This window comes from Salmo salar, chromosome ssa20 (assembly GCF_905237065.1).
Source record: "Salmo salar chromosome ssa20, Ssal_v3.1, whole genome shotgun sequence".
NCBI classification, from domain to species: Eukaryota; Metazoa; Chordata; class Actinopteri; order Salmoniformes; family Salmonidae; genus Salmo; species Salmo salar.
Window position 1 is genome coordinate 87305000 of NC_059461.1, and position 22426 is coordinate 87327425.

Below are 22426 nucleotides of genomic sequence, written 5' to 3' on the forward strand. Positions count from 1 at the left end.
GTTTGGAGATTATTAGGCCAAAGTTGAGGACACAACTTTCACCTGACACAAGACTGAATCCAAACATTACACTGTTGATTTTATGTGCGTTTGACATTTTACTGTGCTTTTCGCCGCATTTGTTGATAACGAAATCTGAAAATAATCTGGATACATTCAGTAACGTTGAGAATATTCCTAGAAAATGTAGGATAGGTGCAACATAAGACAAGAAAATGCCGAGTTTCAATGAGAGGACTAAATAGTATCTCCAAGTAGCCCTACACCTCTCCGAAGTGTTCAGTTCCTAAGTCATTTCTTTGCACTTTTATGACTCAAAGAAGAAGTCTTCAACTGTTAGGTGCTGTTTTTAGCTGTCCTAGCTGTGCCGTTGAGGAACTAGAGCAAGAACACTTGTTTTTTTTGGTTTGGAACACAGCCCTCTATCCCCGCCGTCACACAATTACTGTTGTTTACGCAGTCCCACAACGGTCCATTATGAATCATTACTGTTGTTTATGCAGTCCCACAACGGTCCATTATGAATCATTACTGTTGTTTATGCAGTCCCACAACGGTTCATTATGAATCATTACTGTTGTTTACGCAGTCCCACAACGGTCCATTATGAATCATTACTGTTGTTTACGCAGTCCCACAATGGTCCATTATGAATCATTACTGTTGTTTATGCAGTCCCACAACGGTCCATTATGAATCATTACTGTTGTTTACGCAGTCCCACAATGGTCCATTATGAATCATTACTGTTGTTTACGCAGTCCCACAACGGTCCATTATGAATCATTACTGTTGTTTATGCAGTCCCACAACGGTTCATTATGAATCATTACTGTTGTTTACGCAGTCCCACAACGGTCCATTATGAATCATTACTGTTGTTTACGCAGTCCCACAACGGTCCATTATGAATAATTACTGTTGTTTATGCAGTCCCACAACGGTCCATTATGAATCATTACTGTTGTTTACGCAGTCCCACAACGGTCCATTATGAATCATTACTGTTGTTTACGCAGTCCCACAACGGTCCATTATGAATCATTACTGTTGTTTACGCAGTCCCACAACGGTCCATTATGAATCATTACTGTTGTTTACGCAGTCCCACAACGGTCCATTATGAATCATTACTGTTGTTTACGCAGTCCCACAACGGTCCATTATGAATCATTACTGTTGTTTATGCAGTCCCACAACGGTCCATTATGAATCATTACTGTTGTTTACGCAGTCCCACAACGGTCCATTATGAATCATTACTGTTGTTTACGCAGTCCCACAACGGTCCATTATGAATCATTACTGTTGTTTACGCAGTCCCACAACGGTCCATTATGAATCATTACTGTTGTTTACGCAGTCCCACAACGGTCCATTATGAATCATTACTGTTGTTTACGCAGTCCCACAACGGTCCATTATGAATCATTACTGTTGTTTACGCAGTCCCACAACGGTCCATTATGAATCATTACTGTTGTTTACGCAGTCCCACAACGGTCCATTATGAATCATTACTGTTGTTTACGCAGTCCCACAACGGTCCATTATGAATCATTACTGTTGTTTACGCAGTCCCACAACGGTCCATTATGAATTATTACTGTTGTTTATGCAGTCCCACAACGGTCCATTATGAATCATTACTGTTGTTTACGCAGTCCCACAACGGTCCATTATGAATCACAGTCTGCGTCAGGAGGCCAGCATCATGCCAGCATCATTTTAAAGCTTGTTCTATTGCAAACATTACTAGCTAAGTTATAAAATATGATCTGTTCAATGTTAGGCTTTCACAGGGCAATTCAGAGAAACCGAGTTGTAATTTTGGTGCGTATGGAGTGATTAGTGCATTCAGGTATGTGTGACAGCAAATTATCAGGCTCATTCTGTTCAGACAAACGGGTTCATTCTGTTCAGACAAACGGGCTCATTCTGTTCAGAACAACCCAGGCTATGAGGCAATGTCATCTTTTAACTGTACATCAAACATAGAGATCATGAACGTTGGCACAGTATATGACATGAAATTTATGATATGGACATTTTGAAGTGCACATTTTGGACTCACAGGTGTTTGGCTTGCTTGTATCATCAAATCAAATGTATTTATATAGCCCTTCTTACATCAGCTGATATCTCAAAGTGCTGTACAGAAACCCAACCTAAAACCCCAAACAGCAAGCAATGCAGGTGTAGAAGCACGGTGGCTAGGAAAAACTCCCTAGAAAGGCCAAAACCTAGGAAGAAACCAGGCTATGAGGGGTGGCCAGTCCTCTTCTGGCTGTGCCGGGTGGAGATTATAACAGAACATGGCCTAAGTTGTTCAAATGTTCATAAATGACCAGCATGGTCAAATAATAGTAATCACAGTGAACAGGTCAGGGTTCCATAGCCGCAGGCAGAACAGTTGAAACTGGAGCAGCAGCACGGCCAGGTGGACTGGGGACAACAAGGAGTCATCATGCCAGGTAGTCCTGAGGCATGGTCCTAGGGCTCAGGTCCTCCGGGAGGGGAGGGGAGGGGGAGAGGAGGGGAGAGGAGGGAGAGGGAGAGAGAGAGAGAGAGAGAGAGAGAGAGAGAGAGAGAGAGAGAGAGAGAGAGAGAGAGAGAGAGAGAGAGAGAGAGAGAGAGAGAGAGAGAGAGAGAGAGAGAGAGAGAGAGAGAGAGAGAGAGAGAGAGAGAGAGAGAGAGAGAGAGAGAGAGAGAGAGAGAGAGAGAGAGAGAGAGAGAGAGAGAGAGAGAGAGAGAGAGAGAGAGAGAGAGAGAGAGAGAGAGAGAGAGAGAGAGAGAGAGAGAGAGAGAGAGAGAGAGATAAATTCACACAGGACACCGGATAAGACAGGAGAAATACTCCAGATATAACAGACTGACCCTAGCCCCCCGACACACAAACTACTGCAGCATAAATACTGGAGGCTGAGACAGGAGGGGTCAGGAGACACTGTGGTCCCATCCGATGATACCCCCGGACAGGGCCAAACAGGCAGGATATAACCCCACCCACTTTGCCAAAGCACAGCCCCTACACCACTAGAGGGATATCTTCAATCGCCAACTTACCATCCTGAGACAAGGCCGAGTATAGCCCACAAAGATCTCCGCCACGGCACAACCCAAGGGGGGGCGCCAACCCAGACAGGAAGACCACATCAGTGACTCAACCCACTCAAGTGACGCACCCCTCCTAGGGACGGCATGGAAGAACACCAATAAGCCAGTGACTCGGCCCCTGTAATAGGGTTTCAGGCAGAGAATCCCAGTGGAGAGAGGGGAACCGGCCAGGCAGAGACAGCAAGGATGGTTCGTTGCTCCAGTGCCTTTCCGTTCACCTTCACACTCTTGGGCCAGACTACACTCAATCATAGGACCTACTGAAGAGATGAGTCTTCAATAAAGACTTAAAGGTTGAGACCGAGTCTGCGTCTCTCACATGGGTAGGCAGACCATTCCATAAAAATGGAGCTCTATAGGAGAAAGCCCTGCCTTCAGCTGTTTGCTTAGAAATTCTAGGAACAATTAGGAGGCCTGCGTCTTGTGACCGTAGCGTACGTGTATGTATGTACGGCAGGACCAAATCGGAAAGATGCGTAGGAGCAAGCCCATGTAATGTTTTGTAGGTTAGCAGTAGAACCTTGAAATCAGCCCTTACCTTAACAGGAAGCCAGTGTAGAGAGGCTAGCACTGCAGTAATATGATCACATTTTTTGGTTCTTGTCAGGATTCTAGCAGCCATGTTTAGCACTAACTGAAGCTTATTTAGTGCTTTATCCGGGTAGCCGGAAAGTAGAGCATTGCAGTAGTCTAACCTAGAAGTGACAAAAGCATGGATACATTTTTCTGCATCAATTTTGGACAGAAAATTTCTTATCTTTGCAATGTTACGCAGATGGAAAAAAGCTGTCCTTGAAACAGTCTTGATATGTTCGTCAAAAGAGAGATCAGGGTCCAGAGTAACGCCGAGGTCCTTCAGTTTTATTTGAGACGACTGTACAACCATCAAGATTAATTGTCAGATTCAACAGACGATCTCTTTGTTTCTTGGGACCTAGAACAAGCATGACATCAAAGCGATATTTATTATAGTACTCAACGTCTCATCTTTCAAAATACATAGTCCTCTCAATTTACAGCATTTCACTCATTGACTATTTTAGTTTTTGCAAAAGTTGCCTAAAGTCAGAATGTATGTCAGTCAAAACTCATACAGAGCTGTGAAGCACAGAGCCTGAGTTCTGACGTTATCTATAGCATGTTACTGTACAGACACTAATGTTATCTATAGCATGTTACAGTACAGACACTAATGTTATCTATAGCATGTTACAGTACAGACACTAATGTTATCTATAGCATGTTACTGTACAGACACTAATGTTATCTATAGCATGTTACAGTACAGACACTAATGTTATCTATAGCATGTTACAGTACAGACACTAATGTTATCTATAGCATGTTACAGTACAGACACTAATGTTATCTATAGCATGTTACAGTACAGACACTAATGTTATCTATAGCATGTTACAGTACAGACACTAATGTTATCTATAGCATGTTACAGTACAGACACTAATGTTATCTATAGCATGTTACAGTACAGACACTAATGTTATCTATAGCATGTTACAGTACAGACACTAATGTTATCTATAGCATGTTACAGTACAGACACTAATGTTATCTATAGCATGTTACAGTACAGACACTAATGTTATCTATAGCATGTTACAGTACAGACACTAACGTTCCAATCTAGGCACTTATTAGTGCCCAAGTCAGCCGTCTTCAATCTGGATACGGTTAAGGGCGTGGAGGGTTAAGGGCGTGGAGGGTTAAGGGCGTGGAGGGTTAAGGGCGTGGAGAAAGCGCAGCTGCACATAGAGTACAGGATTTAAACTCTGATAATCCTAATCCTCAATGCTTCTGACTAACTAGAAAGTGTGTGTGTGTGTGTGTGTGTGTGTGTGTGTGTGTGTGTGTGTGTGTGTGTGTGTGTGTGTGTGTGTGTGTGTGTGTGTGTGTGTGTGTGTGTGTGTGTGTGTGTGTGTGTGTGTGTGGGTTGTACAAGCTGGGTGAGTGAGGGACCACTGAGGCTGCAGACAGCTGTGTAGCCATCTTGTCTGGATGTTTAGATGTTCTCAGGGAGTCTCAGTGGAGATGTGTTGTGCACCATACAAACACACACACATTGAGCTTACGTTCCGACTGACATGGCAGCGTTTGTTCTGTGTTTCTGTTCAACTCTGATGTTAGTGGCGGATGGAGCTGAACAACTTATCCCATCAAGGGTGTGTTTGTATGGTGCAGAACACATCTCCACTGAGACTCACTGAGAACATCTAAACATCCAGACAAGATGGCTACACAGCTGTCTGCAGCCTCAGTGGTCCCTCACTCACTCACACTCTCTCTCGCTCTCTCTTTCTGTGTCTCTCTCTCTCTCTCTCTCTCTCTCTCTCTCTCTCTCTCTCTCTCTCTCTCTCTCTCTCTCTTCTTACTAAAGTAATTAAAGGTGTATGCTGTTTTGCATAGGCGGTGTGTTGTGATGACCTCTCATGTTAGTTTAGATTTCTGAGTGGTTGTTTCCACAGATGGTGGGCTTTGAAAGGAGATTTATAAATCCCCTATAGTCCTCCTAAGCCACGCTCCTATCAGTGATCACCTGGGTTATTGATTTCTCAAGCTCTGGGATCACCAGTCAGGATGAGTTGAGTTTTGGTGCTAATGGATTGAGAGAACTCTGTACAAGCAACCAGTTGTGAGTGTGTGCACGCTGTGTGTGTGCTCGCACGTTGTTCGTGTGTGTGCGCGCGAGGTGTATCTGCTCGCACGTGTGTGTGTGTGTGTGTGGGCGCTGGAGAAGGAGAGAGATGGACAGATGAGAGGAGAGCTGTAGAGAGAAAGAGAAGATAACAGGATCAGTGGATTAGAGGGATCAAAGGCCAAGGAGAGCAGTGTAAAAAAGGTACTAAATCCCACCAGCTCTATCTTATCCGTATCGTCGTTCAGCCACGTCTCGGTGAAACATAAGATATTACAGTTTTTAATGTCCCGTTGGTAGGATAATCTTAATCGAAGGTCATCAATTTTATTTTCCAATGATTGCACGTTAGCAAGAAGAACGGATGGCAGTGGGAGTTTACTTGCCTGCCTACGGATTCTCAGAAGGCTGCCCAATCTGCGTTTCCTTTTCCTGCGTCTTTTCTTCAAGCAAATTATGGGAATCTGGGCCTTTTCCGGTGAAAGTAGTGGATCCTTCTCGTCAGACTCGTTAAAGGAAAAAGTTTCTTCCAGTCCGCGGTTAGTAATCGCTGTTCTGATGTCCATAAGTTATCTGTCGGGCTTAAGAGACGGTAGCAGCAACATTATGTACTAAATAAGTTTTAAAAAATTGTTACGCAAAAAAAAAACGAACAAAAATAGCACAATTGGTTTTGAGAAGTAAAACGTCAGCCATCTTCTTCGGCGCCATCTTAATAGGATGCTACCCCTTTAAGCCAGAATAGATAGTCGGTGGAAATAGGACAGAATAGATAGTCATAGGAAATTGGACAGCATATATAGTCATAGGAAATAGAACAGAATAGATGGTCAGAATAGATGGACAGGGAGGGAGATGGACAGAATATATAGTCATAGGAAATAGGACAGAATAAATAGTCATAGGAAATTGGACAGAATAGATGGTCAGAATAGATGGACAGGGAGGGAGATGGACAGAATATATAGTCATAGGAAATAGGACAGAATATATAGTCATAGGAAATAGGACAGAATATATAGTCATAGGAAATAGGACAGAATAGATGGTCAGAATAGATGGACAGGGAGGGAGATGGACAGAATATATAGTCATAGGAAATAGGACAGAATATATAGTCATAGGAAATAGGACAGAATATATAGTCATAGGAAATAGGACAGAATATATAGTCATAGGAAATAGGACAGAATAGATGGTCAGAATAGATGGACAGGGAGGGAGATGGACAGAATATATAGTCATAGGAAATAGGACAGAATATATAGTCATAGGAAATTGGACAGAATAGATGGTCAGAATAGATGGACAGGGAGGGAGATGGACAGAATATATAGTCATAGGAAATAGGACAGAATATATAGTCATAGGAAATAGGACAGAATATATAGTCATAGGAAATAGGACAGAATAGATGGTCAGAATAGATGGACAGGGAGGGAGATGGACAGAATATATAGTCATAGGAAATAGGACAGAATAAATAGTCATAGGAAATTGGACAGAATAGATGGTCAGAATAGATGGACAGGGAGGGAGATGGACAGAATATATAGTCATAGGAAATAGGACAGAATAGATGGTCAGAATAGATGGTCAGAATAGATGGTCAGAATAGATGGACAGAATAGATGGACAGAATAGATGGACAGAATAGATGGACAGAATAGATGGTCAGAATAGATGGACAGAATAGATGGACAGAATAGATGGACAGGGAGAGGAGGAAAAAGAAAATTAGGTTGCAATGAAGGAGAGATGACATGGAGGAGAGATGACATGGAGGAGAGATGACATGGAGGAGAGATGACATGGAGGAGAGATGACATGGAGGAGAGATGACATGGAGGAGAGATGACATGGAGGAGAGATGACATGGAGGAGAGATGACATGGAGGAGAGATGACATGGAGGAGAGATGACCGACTGGGGAAATAATGTGTCCATGGGGCTCAGAGAGAGGTTAATGTGATCAAGGCTACATTCACACACGTCATACTGGGACTGCGCATCAGCCTTGGAAGAAGATAGTATTTCTGTCACGCTGCGTGCGTGCGTGTGCACGTATTATGATTTGTATTAAAGGGCCAGTGCATTCAAAAATGTGATTTCCTGTGGGTTTTTTTTTGTATATATATTTCCACACTGAGGTTTGAATGAAACTGTGAAATTGGGAAAATTATGATAATGCAATTTTAGTGTAAGAGCTGTTTGAAAAGACCACCTGAAATGACAGCTTGTTTTGCTGGGTGGGGTTTTTGGTTAATAGACCAATAACAAAGAGTTTGCCCTCCTCTCAGCTAATTCCAGCTAGTTTTCAGGTTACACATCCCTGCCATTAGGATCCTCCAATTAGGCCCCCCACTCAGACCACTCATACACAGAAATTTCATTTAGCTTAGAAGCCAATTTAGTTTATTTTTGACAATTTTAATTGAAAACAGTTACAGTAAGGTTCTTACTTCATTGTTACCCAGAAATCATTTGATATTGGGATAAAGAAAAAAATGCTGCATTGGCCCTTTTTTAAAAGCTGTGTTATATATAATTTAGCAATGCAAGTCATTACTGTATTCTCTAGAATTACATTGTATTACTTTTTGTTTCTAAAGTAGGCCTATGACATTTTGAGAGTAGAGTGCTTCATTTTGCTCTGGACAGCTGGCGTGTGCTGTGTTAAGTCATCTAATCATGTACCACTCCAAGTTGTGACTTGTGAGAGCGTGGTGTGGTGCTTGAACGAACGACCAATCATATGACTCAACTGCAGCATGACTTTTCCGTTTGTTGTAGTCAGTGATAGACTGCGACATAGCAGGTAAATGTTGGAACTGGAACGCAGAAAGGCGCCTAAAAGTTACTGGCCCGGTCAGACAAGTCACTGACGAGATTCACTGGCCCAACACGTGTTTTTACTGGCCCCGGGCCAGCTGGTCATCGTTAATGTCTGACCCTGCCTAGGGCTATCGGATTTTTCTCCCACTATCCAACATCCTCTCCCTCCTCCCTCTTTCTTTTTCTGAGCCCTGATTAAATGGCTTACAGTATATTAGGGAAAGTAAGTATATCATCTGTAATAACCTGTATTAATAAGTATATAAACTGTAATATGTATATAAGCTGTATAACCTGTATTAATAAGTAAATAAACAGTAATAAATATATAAGCTGTAATAACCTGAAATAATATATATATCTAAGCTGTAATAACCTGTATTAATAAGTATATAAGCAGTAATAAATATATAAGCTGTAATAACCTGTATTAATATGTATATAAGCTGTAATAACCTGTATTAGTAAGTATATAAGCAGTAATAATTATATAAGCTGTAATAACCTGTATTGATAAGTATATAAGCTGTAATAACCTGTATTCAATTGTGTATTCTTTTTCATTTGTTTTTCTTCATTTTAGTCGGTTACCACGGAAACAGGGCTCGGTGCTGTATTGTACAACTGGTATTATTCTACAGTGGCTCCGCTCATCCCCGTGAGTGTTTTTCCTCGCCTTCCTCTTCATCATCTTCCTCTCCCATCATTCTCTCTTTCTAAATCTCTCTCTCTCCCTGTCAGTCTGTTGTCCACCATTAGCCACCTGGTTTTGGATGAGATTCATGAGAGGAACCTTCACTCTGATGTTCTGCTCATCATCGTTAAAGACCTGCTCCGAGTCCGACAGGACCTCAAGGTCATCCTCATGAGTGCCACGCTCAACGCTGAGAAGTTCTCCAAATACTTTAGTACGCAATGACAAACAGTGGGGATTCAGTGTGTTTCTGTCGTAGCAGTGGGGATTCAGTGTGTTTCTGTCGTAGCAGTGGGGATTCAGTGTGTTTCTGTCATAGCAGTATGTGCAATGGAGTTTGAAAATCAAAAATGGAAATTGGGAATGACCATTGAAGAGTCAGTAAATTCCTCCCTCTGCCCCCTCCCTGTCTCTCTTCAGATAACTGTCCTATGATCCACATCCCGGGGATGACCTTCCCAGTGCAAGAGTTCCTACTGGAGGATGTATTGGAGATGATTAGGTGAGTTCCTACTGGAGGATGTGTTGGAGATGATTAGGTGAGATCCTACTGGAGATGATTAGGTGAGATCCTACTGGAGGATGTATTGGAGATGATTAGGTGAGATCCTACTGGAGGATTATTGGAGATGATTAGGTCAGATCCTACTGGAGGATGTATTGGAGATGATTAGGTGAGATCCTACTGGAGATGATTAGGTGAGATCCTACTGGAGGATTATTGGAGATGATTAGGTGAGATCCTACTGGAGATGATTAGGTGAGATCCTACTGGAGGATGTATTGGAGATGATTAGGTGAGATCCTACTGGAGGATTATTGGAGATGATTAGGTGAGTTCCTACTGGAGGATGTATTGGAGATGATTAGGTGAGATCCTACTGGAGGATTATTGGAGATGATTAGGTGAGATCCTACTGGAGGATTATTGGAGATGATTAGGTGAGATCCTACTGGAGGATTATTGGAGATGATTAGGTGAGATCCTACTGGAGATGATTAGGTGAGATCCTACTGGAGATGATTAGGTGAGATCCTACTGGAGATGATTAGGTGAGTTCCTACTGGAGGATGTATTGGAGATGATTAGGTGAGATCCTACTGGAGGATTATTGGAGATGATCAGGTGAGATCCTACTGGACACTAGGATATATCCACTAGCCTAAAGGAATGAAGAAGATTAGCACCTTCTAATCTGGTAACCCTAGACTTTGGGCTGAACTGTGTGCTTGTGTTTGTGTGTGTCCGCCAGGTACCGTCCCCAGAGGAAGGAGCAGAGGCCCAGGTGGAAGAGAGGTTTCATGCAGGGTCAGAACTCCAGACCGGAGAAGGACCAGAAAGAGGCCGAGTACAAGGAGAGCTGGCCCTGCTACGCCCGCACAATACGAGACAAGTGAGTTACTGAAGTGAAGCTGGCCTTGCTACACCCACACACTACGAGACAAGTGAGTTACTGAAGTGAAGCTGGCCTTGCTAAGCCCACACAATACGAGACAAGTGAGTTACTGAGGGGAAGCTGGCCTTGCTAAGCCAACACACCACGAGACAAGTGAGTTACTGAGGGGAAGCTGGCCCTGCTACACCCACACACTACGAGACAAGTGAGTTACTGAGGGGAAGCTGGCCTTGCTAAGCCCACACACTACGAGACAAGTGAGTTACTGAGGGGAAGCTGGCCCTGCTACACCCACACACTACGAGACAAGTGAGTTACTGAGGGGAAGCTGGCCTTGCTAAGCCCACACACTACGAGACAAGTGAGTTACTGAGGGGAAGCTGGCCTTGCTAAGCCCACACAATACGAGACAAGTGAGTTACTGAGGGGAAGCTGGCCCTGCTACGACCACACACTTCGAGACAAGTGAGTTACTGAGGGGAAGCTGGCCTTGCTAAGCCCACACAATACGAGACAAGTGAGTTACTGAGGGGAAGCTGGCCCTGCTAAGCCCACACACTACGAGACAAGTGAGTTACTGAGGGACAATGTCATGATGAATCTTGTTTAAATAAAGAGATTCTGTTTGACATGTCTAGCTGTTAGTGCATTATATTACTCTGATTGGACAATGGTTGCTGAGAGGGTTATCAAAGCTGTCTAACAAATGAAAGAATCAATTTGATAAATTAGTGTTGTTTAGGGTTCTGCATCATTGCTGATAGCATTACGGTCTCCTTCTTTGATTAGTCTGTATCTCTTCCTGTTTGTGTCTGTTCCTGTCTGTGATTGGGGACTCTGCGTGTCTGTCTCATTTTGATTGGCAGGTACTCTGACAGAACCATAGATGTGTTGGAGATGATGGACGATGATGATAAGATTGACCTTGAGCTCATCGTGCAGCTGATCAGACATATCGTGCTAAGCCAAGAAGTGAGTTTTAACTATCTTGGGGTGGAGTTGTCTAACCGATATGGTTTTTTGGGGGGGACAAAACTTACTGATATATCTGCTGATATTCTGTTTTACAGCGGGGAAATGGAAATTGTCATTTTTCCACACTGAATTCTCATATATATTGCTATCCAAAAGAGCAATTGTCCAATAACTGCTTCTAGTGTTGATGTAATACATACAGTAGTGACCATAATGACACATCATGAGAATGGCAGCAAGTGTTCAGATCAGCATGAGATTCAATTTTTTTCATAATTTTTATTGAAAAAGGCCAGTAGTATTGGTGAAACGATATATCGGTCTGGCTCTAGTGTGGAGTCCCACCAAACTGCTATTTTGTTGTTGATGGAGTGAAATACAACATAAGTCAGTGCAAAGTTCAATCAATAATTAACCCTTATCTTTGTCCCATTGTGAATTTCCCCAAAAAAACAGGCTTTTCACCATGTAGGACCATTATCCAGTAGCAGTGTTTGATACATGGAGAAAAAGGGCTGTGTAGTTTAAACATGGAGAGGAGAGTTTCTCTATACAGTAATGCCTAGAGGTTTAGGGTTAGTGGTCCATATGAAATTCAGCAACCCTGTCTCTGTCAGCTACCGTGACTCAGAAGGGAGCCAGCCGGCTGATTGGCTGTAACATTGTCAGAGAACTGAGAGGAAAGCAGTAGATTGGCCATGACAGTGTTCTTAGTTGAGGCTAGGGGCTGGCGGCCAGGGTTCTGACTGTGGTGATTGGTTAATTAAGTCATTTGCCCAAGTGATGGAGAGATTTGGCACTTCAACACCAAATATACAGACTCATACTTTGACTAAAATGATGACTTACATCATTGTGCAATATAATGGGTAAACTCTGGCCATCGGCTTTCAGCTCGAAAAGGTAGATTTCTGCTGGTGAGGGAGTTTAAAGAAAACAACCCCTTTCTACAATGACACCACATTCGGGAAGTGTAAATTTCTTTAGTGGTAAAACACTGGTGCAAAGCTAAATAAATATATATTTTACCATGTTTCATGTTAGTCTGTATGTCCCATTTATAAATGTCCACCCTGTTAGGCAAAATTATAGAAAAAATTAACCAACTTTTTTATAAACTCAGCAAAAAAATTAACTGTTTCTCTTCATTGTAAAGGGTTTTAACAGTGTTTCCCATGCTTGTTCAATGAACCATAAACAAGTAATGAACATGCACCAGTGGTATGGTCGTTAAGACACTAACAGCTTCTGACAGTAGGCAATTAAGATCACAGTTATGAAAACGTAGGACACTAAAGAGGCCTTTCTACTGACTCTGAAAAACACCAAGAGAAAGATGCCCAGGGTCCCTGTTCATCTGCGTGAACGTGCCTTAGGCATGCTGCATGGAGGCATGAGGACTGCAGATGTGGCCAGGGCAATAAATTGCAATGTCCGTACTGTGAGACGCCTAAGACAGCGCTACAGGGAGACAGGATGGACAGCTGATCGTCCTCGCAGTGGCAGACCACGTGTAACACCTGCACAGGATCATTACATCACACCTGCGGGACAGGTACAGGATGGCAACAACAACTGCCCGAGTTACACCAGGAACGCACAATCCCTCCATCAGTGCTCAGACTGTCCGCAATAGGCTGAGAGAGGCTGGACTGAAGGCTTGTAGGCCTATTGTAAGGCAGGTTCTCACCAGACATCACCGGCAACAACGTCGCCTATGGGCACAAACCCACTGTCGCTGGACCAGACAGGACTGGCAAAAAGTTTTGTCTCACCAGGGGTGATGGTCGGATTTGCGTTTATCGTCGAAGGAAATGAGCGTTACACTGAGGCCTGTACTCTGGAGCGGGATTGATTTGGAGGTGGAGGGTCCGTCATGGTCTGGGGCGGTGTGTCACAGCATCATCGGACTGAGCTTGTTGTCATTGCAGGCAATCTCAACGCTGTGCGTTACAGGGAAGACATCCTCCTCCTTCAGGTGGTACCCTTCCTGCAGGCTCATCCTGACATGAACCTCCACAGCATGACAATGCCACCAGCCATACTGTTCGTTCTGTGCGTGATTTCCTGCAAGACAGAAATGTCAGTGTTCTGCCATGGCCAGCGACGAGCACGGATCTCAATCCCATTGAGCACGTCTGGGACCTGTGGGATCGGAGGGTGAGGGCTAGGGACATTCCCCCCAGAAATGTCCGGGAACTTGCAGGTGCCTTGGTGGAAGAGTGGGGTAACATCTCACAGCAAGAACTGGCAAATCTGTTGCAGTCCATGAGGAGGAGATGCACTGCAGTACTTAATGCAGCTGGTGGCCACACCAGATACTGACTGTTACTTTTGATTTTGCCCCCCCTTTGTTCAGGGATACATTATTCCATTTCTGTTAGTCACATGTCTGTGGAACTTGTTCAGTTTGTGTCTCAGTTGTTGAATCTTGTTATGTTCATACAAGAATTGACATATGTTAAGTTTGCTGAAAATATGCGCAGTTGACCGTGCGAGGACGTTTCTTTTTTTGCTGAGTTTATATACACTACCATTCAAAAGTTTGGGGTCACTTAGAAATGTCCTTGTTTTCCATGAAAACATACATGAAATGAGTTGCAAAATGAATAAGAAATATAGTCAAGACGTTGACAAGGTTATAAATAATGAATTTTAATTGAAATAATAATTGTGTCCTTCAAACTTTGCTTTCGTCAAAGAATCCTCCATTTGCAGCAATTACAGCCTTGCAGACCTTTTGGCATTCTAGTTGGCAATTTGTTGAGGTAATCTGAAGAGAGTTCACCCCATGCTTCCTGAAGCACCTCCCACAAATTGGATTGGCTTGATGACCACTTCATACGGTCAAGCTGCTCCCACAACAGCTCAATAGGGTTGAGATCCGGTGACTGTGCTGGCCACTCCATTATAGACAGAATACCAGCTGACTGCTTCTTCCCTAAATAGTTATTGCATAATTTGGAGCTGCGCTTTGGGTCATTGTTCTGTTGTAGGAGGAAATTGGCTCCAATTAAGCGCTGTCCACAGGGTATGGCATGGCGTTACAAAATGGAGTGATAGTCTTCCTTCTTCAAGATTCCTTTTACCCTGTACAAATCTCCCACTTTACCAGCACCAAAGCACCCCCAGACCATCACATTGCCTCCCCCATGATGACAGATGGCGTCAAGCAGTCCTCCAGCATCTTTTCCTTTTTTCTGTGTCTCACGAGTGTTCTTTTTTGTGATCTGAACACCTCAAACTTAGATTCGTCTGTCCATAACACTTTTTTCCAATCTTCCTTTGTCCAGTGTCTGTGTTCTGTGCCTGTCTTAATCTTTTATTTTTATTGGCCAGTCTGAGATATGGCTTTTTCTTTGCAACTCTGCCTAGAAGCCCAGCATCCCGGAGTCGCCTCTCTACTGTTGACGTTGAGACTGGTGTCAGAGAAATTAGTCACTGAAGTCGCTTGCATTATTTACCATAAATGAATGTGAAAGTACCAAGTTTTTCCCCACCTGATATCGCTGTTCTGTTGTGTTTTATTAAATGGATCACAACATTTTCTTTGCAACTTTGTGAAGACATCTAATAGCTTTTCCCTCATTCAAATGTTGTGGTGGGATTGGCGTAGTGGCCCCTGGGTAGTTTTTGTACCGTTGTTGGGAAGAATTATGATCCAAATCAAATGTTAGATACTATATTTATTAAAGATTATATGAATCCTGTAAATTAAAATGGCCAATTTCGCAATCAAATTAAATGTGATCTAATGAAATGTCAACAGAATGTTTCATGGAATACTAATCTAATCTGGTTCTAACTACAGAAACGTATCATAACAATGTGAAATGGTGGGTGTCATGGCTTGTTGAAATGACACGGACTGACCCCTCAATCCTCTCCAGTCAGCTCAGCTATCCGATTCTGTTCATGAATGGCAAAAAAGTCCTCTTCGTAAATCATAATAATGGACTACTTTTCATGAATTCAACAGGATTATAATGACATCGCCCCCAACCCTGATGCTAACACGACTACCCAAGATGACAACCAACTAAGCTAACTACCTAAGTACTGTACACTTTTAGGCTGTGTTTACACAGGCAGCAAAATTCAGATTTTTTTTTTGCCCAATTGTTGTCTGATCTGATTGGTCAAAAGACCAATTAGTGGAAAAAGATGGGAATTGTGCTGCCTGTGTAAACGCAGGCTAAGACCACCATTAAAGCTAAACTAACGCTCACACGGCCACTATTCTCCTCTGAACCTCATTAAGAAGGTTAGTGTGGATTGTGGTTAGCTTGGTTTTGTCTGTGGGTTTTTAGGTGTGATTTTCTGTTCCCTTTTGAGTAAATTAGGCTTTTATTTATTTATTCCAAATCCACAAAACAGGCCCTTCTTTTGTGTAATTACTTAATTTGACTGTGTAGTCAGTGGGCAGAAGGCTTTGTGTTCTTACTCAGAGCAGAGAGAGGCTGGCTTGGCTGAGATGACAGAAAGTGGGAATGTTTATGAAAATTGTAGAATTCAGGTTCTTCTTTTTGTTTATTCAGGTTCCTGTTTGTTTGTTTGTTTGTTTGTGCCTGTAATGGAAAAGCTTTGATGTGTATGTTGCCTGAGCGTGTCCTGATGCCTGAGCGTGTCCTGATGCCTGAGCGTGTCCTGATGCCTGAGCGTGTCCTGATGCCTGAGCGTGTCCTGATGCCTGAGCGTGTCCTGATGCCTGAGCGTGTCCTGATGCCTGAGCGTGTCCTGATGCCTGAGCGTGTCCTGATGCCTGAGCGTGTCCTGTCCTTGTGTTCCAGGAAGGAGCCATCTTGGTGTTCCTGCCAGGTTGGGACAACATCAGTGGCCTCAACGACCTCCTCATGGCTCAGCAGATGTTCAAATCAGGTACGTGTATGTATGTATGTATGTATGTATGTATGTATGTATGTATGTATGTATGTATGTATGTATGTATGTATGTATGTATGTATGTATGTGTACACACACACACACACTGTGTCTAAACCTTGTCTGACCTTGTGTTTCAGATCGGTTTGTGATCATTCCTCTGCACTCCCTGATGCCTACTGTCACCCAGACCTCGGTGAGCATGGTCTCAGAAACCCTCTTTTCACCCAGAACAGAACATGAATAACTCAGGGAGTGATGCTGTCTGTTCTGACTGGTCTCCCTCCTCAGGTGTTCAAAAGGCCCCCTCCAGGAGTCAGGAAGATTGTCATTGCCACCAATATCGCTGAGACCAGGTAGGTTTATATTTGTGTATTTTTGTTAGTGTATCAGCCTTGTCTTTTTCCAACCCCTTACAGTGTGTGTGTGTGTGTGTGTGTGTGTGTGTGTGTGTGTGTGTGTGTGTGTGTGTGTGTGTGTGTGTGTGTGTGTGTGTGTGTGTGTGTGTGTGTGTGTGTGTGTGTGTCTACACTTTTTTTGTTCAGAAACTTCCTACTATTATCACAGACACTGAGTGTTATTTATATATATACTGCTCAAAAAAATAAAGGGAACACTTAAACAACACATCCTAGATCTGAATGAAAGAAATAATCTTATTAAATACTTTTTTCTTTACATAGTTGAATGTGCTGACAACAAAATCACACAAAAATAATCAATGGAAATCCAATTTATCAACCCATGGAGGTCTGGATTTGGAGTCACACTCAAAATTAAAGTGGAAAACCACACTACAGGCTGATCCAACGTTGATGTAATGTCCTTAAAACAAGTCAAAATGAGGCTCAGTAGTGTGTGTGGCCTCCACGTGCCTGTATGACCTCCCTACAACGCCTGGGCATGCTCCTGATGAGGTGGCGGATGGTCTCCTGAGGGATCTCCTCCCAGACCTGGACTAAAGCATCCGCCAACTCCTGGACAGTCTGTGGTGCAACGTGGCGTTGCTGGATGTAGCGCGACATGATGTCCCAGATGTGCTCAATTGGATTCAGGTCTGGGGAACGGGTGGGCCAGTCCATAGCATCAATGCCTTCCTCTTGCAGGAACTGCTGACACACTCCAGCCACATGAGGTCTAGCATTGTCTTGCATTAGGAGGAACCCAGGGCCAACCACACCAGCATATGGTCTCACAAGGGGTCTGAGGATCTCATCTCTGTACCTAATGGCAGTCAGGCTACCTCTGGCGAGCACATGGAGGGCTGTGCGGCCCCCCAAAGAAATGCCACCCCACACCATGACTGACCCACCGCCAAACCGGTCATGCTGGAGGATGTTGCAGGCAGCAGAACGTTCTCCACGGCGTCTCCAGACTCTGTCACGTCTGTCACGTGCTCAGTGTGAACCTGCTTTCATCTGTGAAGAGCACAGGGCGCCAGTGGCGAATTTTCCAATCTTGGTGTTCTCTGGCAAATGCCAAAAGTCCTGCACGGTGTTGGGCTGTAAGCACAACCCCCACCTGTGGACGTCGGGCCCTCATACCACCCTCATGGAGTCTGTTTCTGACCGTTTGAGCAGACACATGCACATTTGTGGCCTGCTGGAGGTCATTTTTCAGGGCTCTGGCAGTGCTTCTCCTGCTCCTCCTTGCACAAAGGCGGAGGTAGCGGTCCTGCTTCTGGGTTGTTGCCCTCCTACGGCCTCCTCCACGTCTCCTGATGTACTGGCCTGTCTCCTGGGAGCGCCTCCATGCTCTGGACACTACGCTGACAGACACAGCAAACCTTCTTGCCACAGCTCGCATTGATGTGCCATCCTGGATGAGCTGCACTACCTGAGTCACTTGTGTGGGTTGTAGACTCCGTCTCATGCTACCACTAGAGTGAAAGCACCGCCAGCATTCAAAAGTGACCAAAACATCAGCCAGGAAGCATAGGAACTGAGAAGTGGTCTGTGGTCCCCACCTGCAGAACCACTCCTTTATTGGGGGTGTCTTGCTAATTGCCTATAATTTCCACCTGTTGTCTATTCCATTTGCACAACAGCATGTGAAATTTATTGTCAATCAGTGTTGCTTCCTAAATGGACAGTTTGATTTCACAGAAGTGTGATTGACTTGGAGTTACATTGTGTTGTTTAAGTGTTCCCTTTATTTTTTTGAGCAGTATATATATATATATACTGGACACACCTACTCATTCAAGGGTTTTTCTTTATTTTTACTATTTTCTACATTGTAGAATAATAGTGAAGACATCAAAACTATTAAATAACACATATGGAATCATGTAGTAACCAAAACAGTGTTAAACAAATTAAAATATATTTTATATTTAAATTCTTCAAAGTAGCCACCCTTTGCCTTGATGACAGCTTTGCACACTCTTGGCATTCTCTCAACCAGCTTCATGAGGTAGTCACCTGGAATACATTTCAATTAACAGGTGTGCCTTGTTAAAAGTTCATTTGTGGAAAATTGGAATTTGTGGAATCAATGATGTCGCTCTTGCTGCTGGTGATTCTCTGATCCACCTCTACGTAGACGACACCATTCTGTAGACTTCTGGCCCCTCTTTGGACACTGTGTTAACTAACCTCCAGACGAGCTTCAATGCCATACAACTCTCCTTCCGTGGCCTCCGACTGCTTTTAAACGCAAGTAAAACTAAATGCATGCTCTTCAACCGATCGCTGCCCGCACCTGCCCGCCCGTCCAGCATCACTACTCTGGACGGTTCTGACTTAGAATATGTGGACAACTACAAATACCTGGGTGTCTGGCTAGACTGTAAACTCTCCTTCCAGACTCACATTAGGCATCTCCAATCCAAAATTAAATCTAGAATCGGCTTCCTATATCGCAACAAAGCATCCTTCACTCATGCTGCCAAATATACCTTCGTAAAACTGACCATCCTACCGATCCTCGACTTTGGCGATGTCATCTTTAAAATAGCCTCCAACACTTTACTCAACAAATTGGATGCAGTCTATCACAGTGCCATCCGTTTGTCACCAAAGCCTCATACACTACCCACCACTGCGACCTGTATGCTCTTGTTGGTTGGCCCTCACTTCATACTCATCGCCAAACCCACTGGCTACAGGTTATCTACAAGTCTCTGCTAGGTAAAGCCCCGCCTTATCTCAGCTCACTGGTCACCATAGCAGCACCCACCTGTAGCACGCGCTCCAGCAGGTATATCTCTCTGGTCATCCCCAAAGCCAATTCCTCCTTTGGTCGTCTTTCCTTCCAGTTCTCTGCTGCCAATGACTGGAACGAACTGCAAAAATCTCTGAAACTGGAAACACTCATCTCCCTCACTAGCTTTAAGCACCAGCTGTCAGAGCAGCTCACAGATCACTGCACCTGTACATAGCCCATCTGTAAACAGCCCATCTACCTATCTACCCCATCCCCATACTGTTATTTATTTATTTATCTTGCTCCTTTGCACCCCAGTATCTCTACTTGCACATTCATCTTCTGCACATCTACCATTCCAGTGTTTAATTGCTATATTGTAATTACTTCGCCACCATGGCCTATTTATTGCCTTAACTTACCTAATTTGCACTCACTGTATATAGACTTTTTGTTTTCTTTTTGTTCTACTGTATTATTGACTGTATGTTTGTTTATTCCATGTGTAACTCTGTGTTGTATGTTGTCGAACTGCTTTGCTTTATCTTGGCCAGGTCGCAGTTGCAAATGAGAACTTGTTCTCAACTAGCCTACCTGGTTAAATAAAGGTGAAATAAATAAATAAAATACATTTATTTCCTCCTTAATGCGTTTGAGCCAATCAGTTGTGTTGTGACAAGGTAGGGTTGGTATACAGAAGATAGCCTTATTTGGTAAAAGACCAAGTCCATATTATGGCAAGAACAGCTCAAATAAGCAAAGAGAAATGACAGTCCATCATTACTTTAAGACATGAAGGTCAGTCAATGGTTGAATCAACGTTGTTTCCACGTCATTCCAATAAAATTAAGTTAAACAAGGTTCCACAATGAAAATATGCAAAAACATTAGTTTGATAAAATCAAAGAGCATGTTTTTATCATAACCATTTGAACATAGGCTTACTCACCAAACTAATGTTGTGGCTGGAATCCATGCAGTGTTCAATGTGTAAATGTTAAACAATTTAGAATATTCCAAAGACCAAGCAGAAAAAACTAATCTGAACATCTGTATTTCGAAAAGAACATCTATTTTGGTTTGTATTTATTTCAACTGTCCAAATTGAGACCGGTTTCAAATCATCACTCTTTGTGAACAACTATTTTAAAGATGTGAAATGTGCATCAATTCGCACTGGCCAGCTTTTTTTTGAATTGGAAAAATATTCTGTTATATACCATCCTGTTTTTTTTTTTACTATAAAATAGCTGTCTTGACCGTGATAAGAGCTCGCAAAATAGCAGTATTTTGTCTGCTAAATGAAGAAAACAAGGCTATACCATTACACAGCCACAGGCTTCTTCTACAAGCACCACTGCTGAGGTTACTGCCTTTTCAGAAAGATTTGGTTTCACAATATAAGATAATATAATCAGTTGATGTAGTGGTTTCAATTAATTCATCTTAAAAAAAAAACATTATATAGAATATACAGTATATGGGGCTATTTATGATTTGTTATCTGTAATGGTTATGATAAATTAGGCATTGTTGTGCACAGTTGGTATATAGATAAATGCACACATTGTTTTCCAGTGCGGGCCTTGGCTTCTAAATATATATATGTTTTTAGTTTTTTTCATTTGAGTGCTCAAATGAGAACTCGAACAGTCAAAACATTTCAAATGCTCATCCCGAGCCAGTGCGACAGCCTGTTTAATGAATTCAAGAACCGACTGAACAGACGAGACAAACTTTACTGACCTCACTACTGCTGCTCTCTCAACAGTAGGATACATTTAGACACCGTATTTATTTATACATGTGTTTCAAAGAGTTAGAGAGGCAGCAAATGAGTGTGTATGTGTGGAGTTTTGATTTACTTTTCAAAGTGTTGACTCATCGATGTCATCAAACTGCCGTGGATTACTTGGCTGTCTTAATAAAGTCCCCTCCACACCCTTCCTCTCTCGCTCTCGCTCTCTCTCTCTCTCAGTATTACCATAGATGATGTGGTGTTTGTGATAGATGGGGGAAAGATTAAGGAGACTCACTTTGACACTCAGAACAACATCAGCACTATGACTGCAGAGTGGGTCAGCCTGGCCAATGCCAAACAGAGAAGAGGACGCGCCGGCAGGTCAGTCTGGGTGTCTCTCCCCCTCTCTTCTTAGTCTCTCTCCCTCTCTTTTTAGTCTCTCCCCCTCTCTTCTTAGTCTCTCCCCCTCTCTTTTTAGTCTCTCCCCCTCTCTTCTTAGTCTCTCCCCCTCTCTTCTTAGTCTCTCTCCCTCTCTTCTTAGTCTCTCTCCCTCTCTTCTTAGTCTCTCCCCCTCTCTTCTTAGTCTCTCCCCCTCTCTTCTTAGTCTCTCCCCCTCTCTTCTTAGTCTCTCCCCCTCCCTTCTTAGTCTCTCCCCCTCTCTTCTTAGTCTCTCCCCCTCTCTTCTTAGTCTCTCCCCCTCCCTTCTTAGTCTCTCCCCCTCCCTTCTTAGTCTCTCCCCCTCCCTTCTTAGTCTCTCCCCCTCTCTTCTTAGTCTCTCTCCCTCTCTCCAGGACACAGTTAGCTAATTTTGTGTGTGTGTGTGTGTGTGTGTGTTTACGCACGCTGGCAGGGTGTGTCCAGGGAAGTGTTATCACCTGTATAATGGCCTGAGGGCCAGTCTTCTGGATGCCTACCAGTTACCTGAGATCATGCGCACGCCACTGGAGGAACTGTGTCTGCAGATCAAGGTAACGTGTGGATCTCTG

The 22426-nt window shown here is 43.3% G+C and overlaps 1 protein-coding gene across 1 annotated transcript in view; it reads left to right on the top strand.

The window, feature by feature from the left end:
• dhx36 (DEAH (Asp-Glu-Ala-His) box polypeptide 36) overlaps window positions 1–22426 on the top strand; it is a 49962-nt gene that overhangs the window by 8324 nt on the left and 19212 nt on the right. The window contains exons 8-17 of the mRNA XM_045704056.1: window positions 9189–9263; window positions 9347–9513; window positions 9720–9801; window positions 10553–10693; window positions 11563–11668; window positions 16462–16549; window positions 16693–16748; window positions 16844–16908; window positions 21678–21821; window positions 22291–22408. Coding sequence (XP_045560012.1) covers window positions 9189–9263; window positions 9347–9513; window positions 9720–9801; window positions 10553–10693; window positions 11563–11668; window positions 16462–16549; window positions 16693–16748; window positions 16844–16908; window positions 21678–21821; window positions 22291–22408 — 1042 coding nt within the window. The remainder of the gene's footprint in view (window positions 1–9188; window positions 9264–9346; window positions 9514–9719; window positions 9802–10552; window positions 10694–11562; window positions 11669–16461; window positions 16550–16692; window positions 16749–16843; window positions 16909–21677; window positions 21822–22290; window positions 22409–22426) is intronic.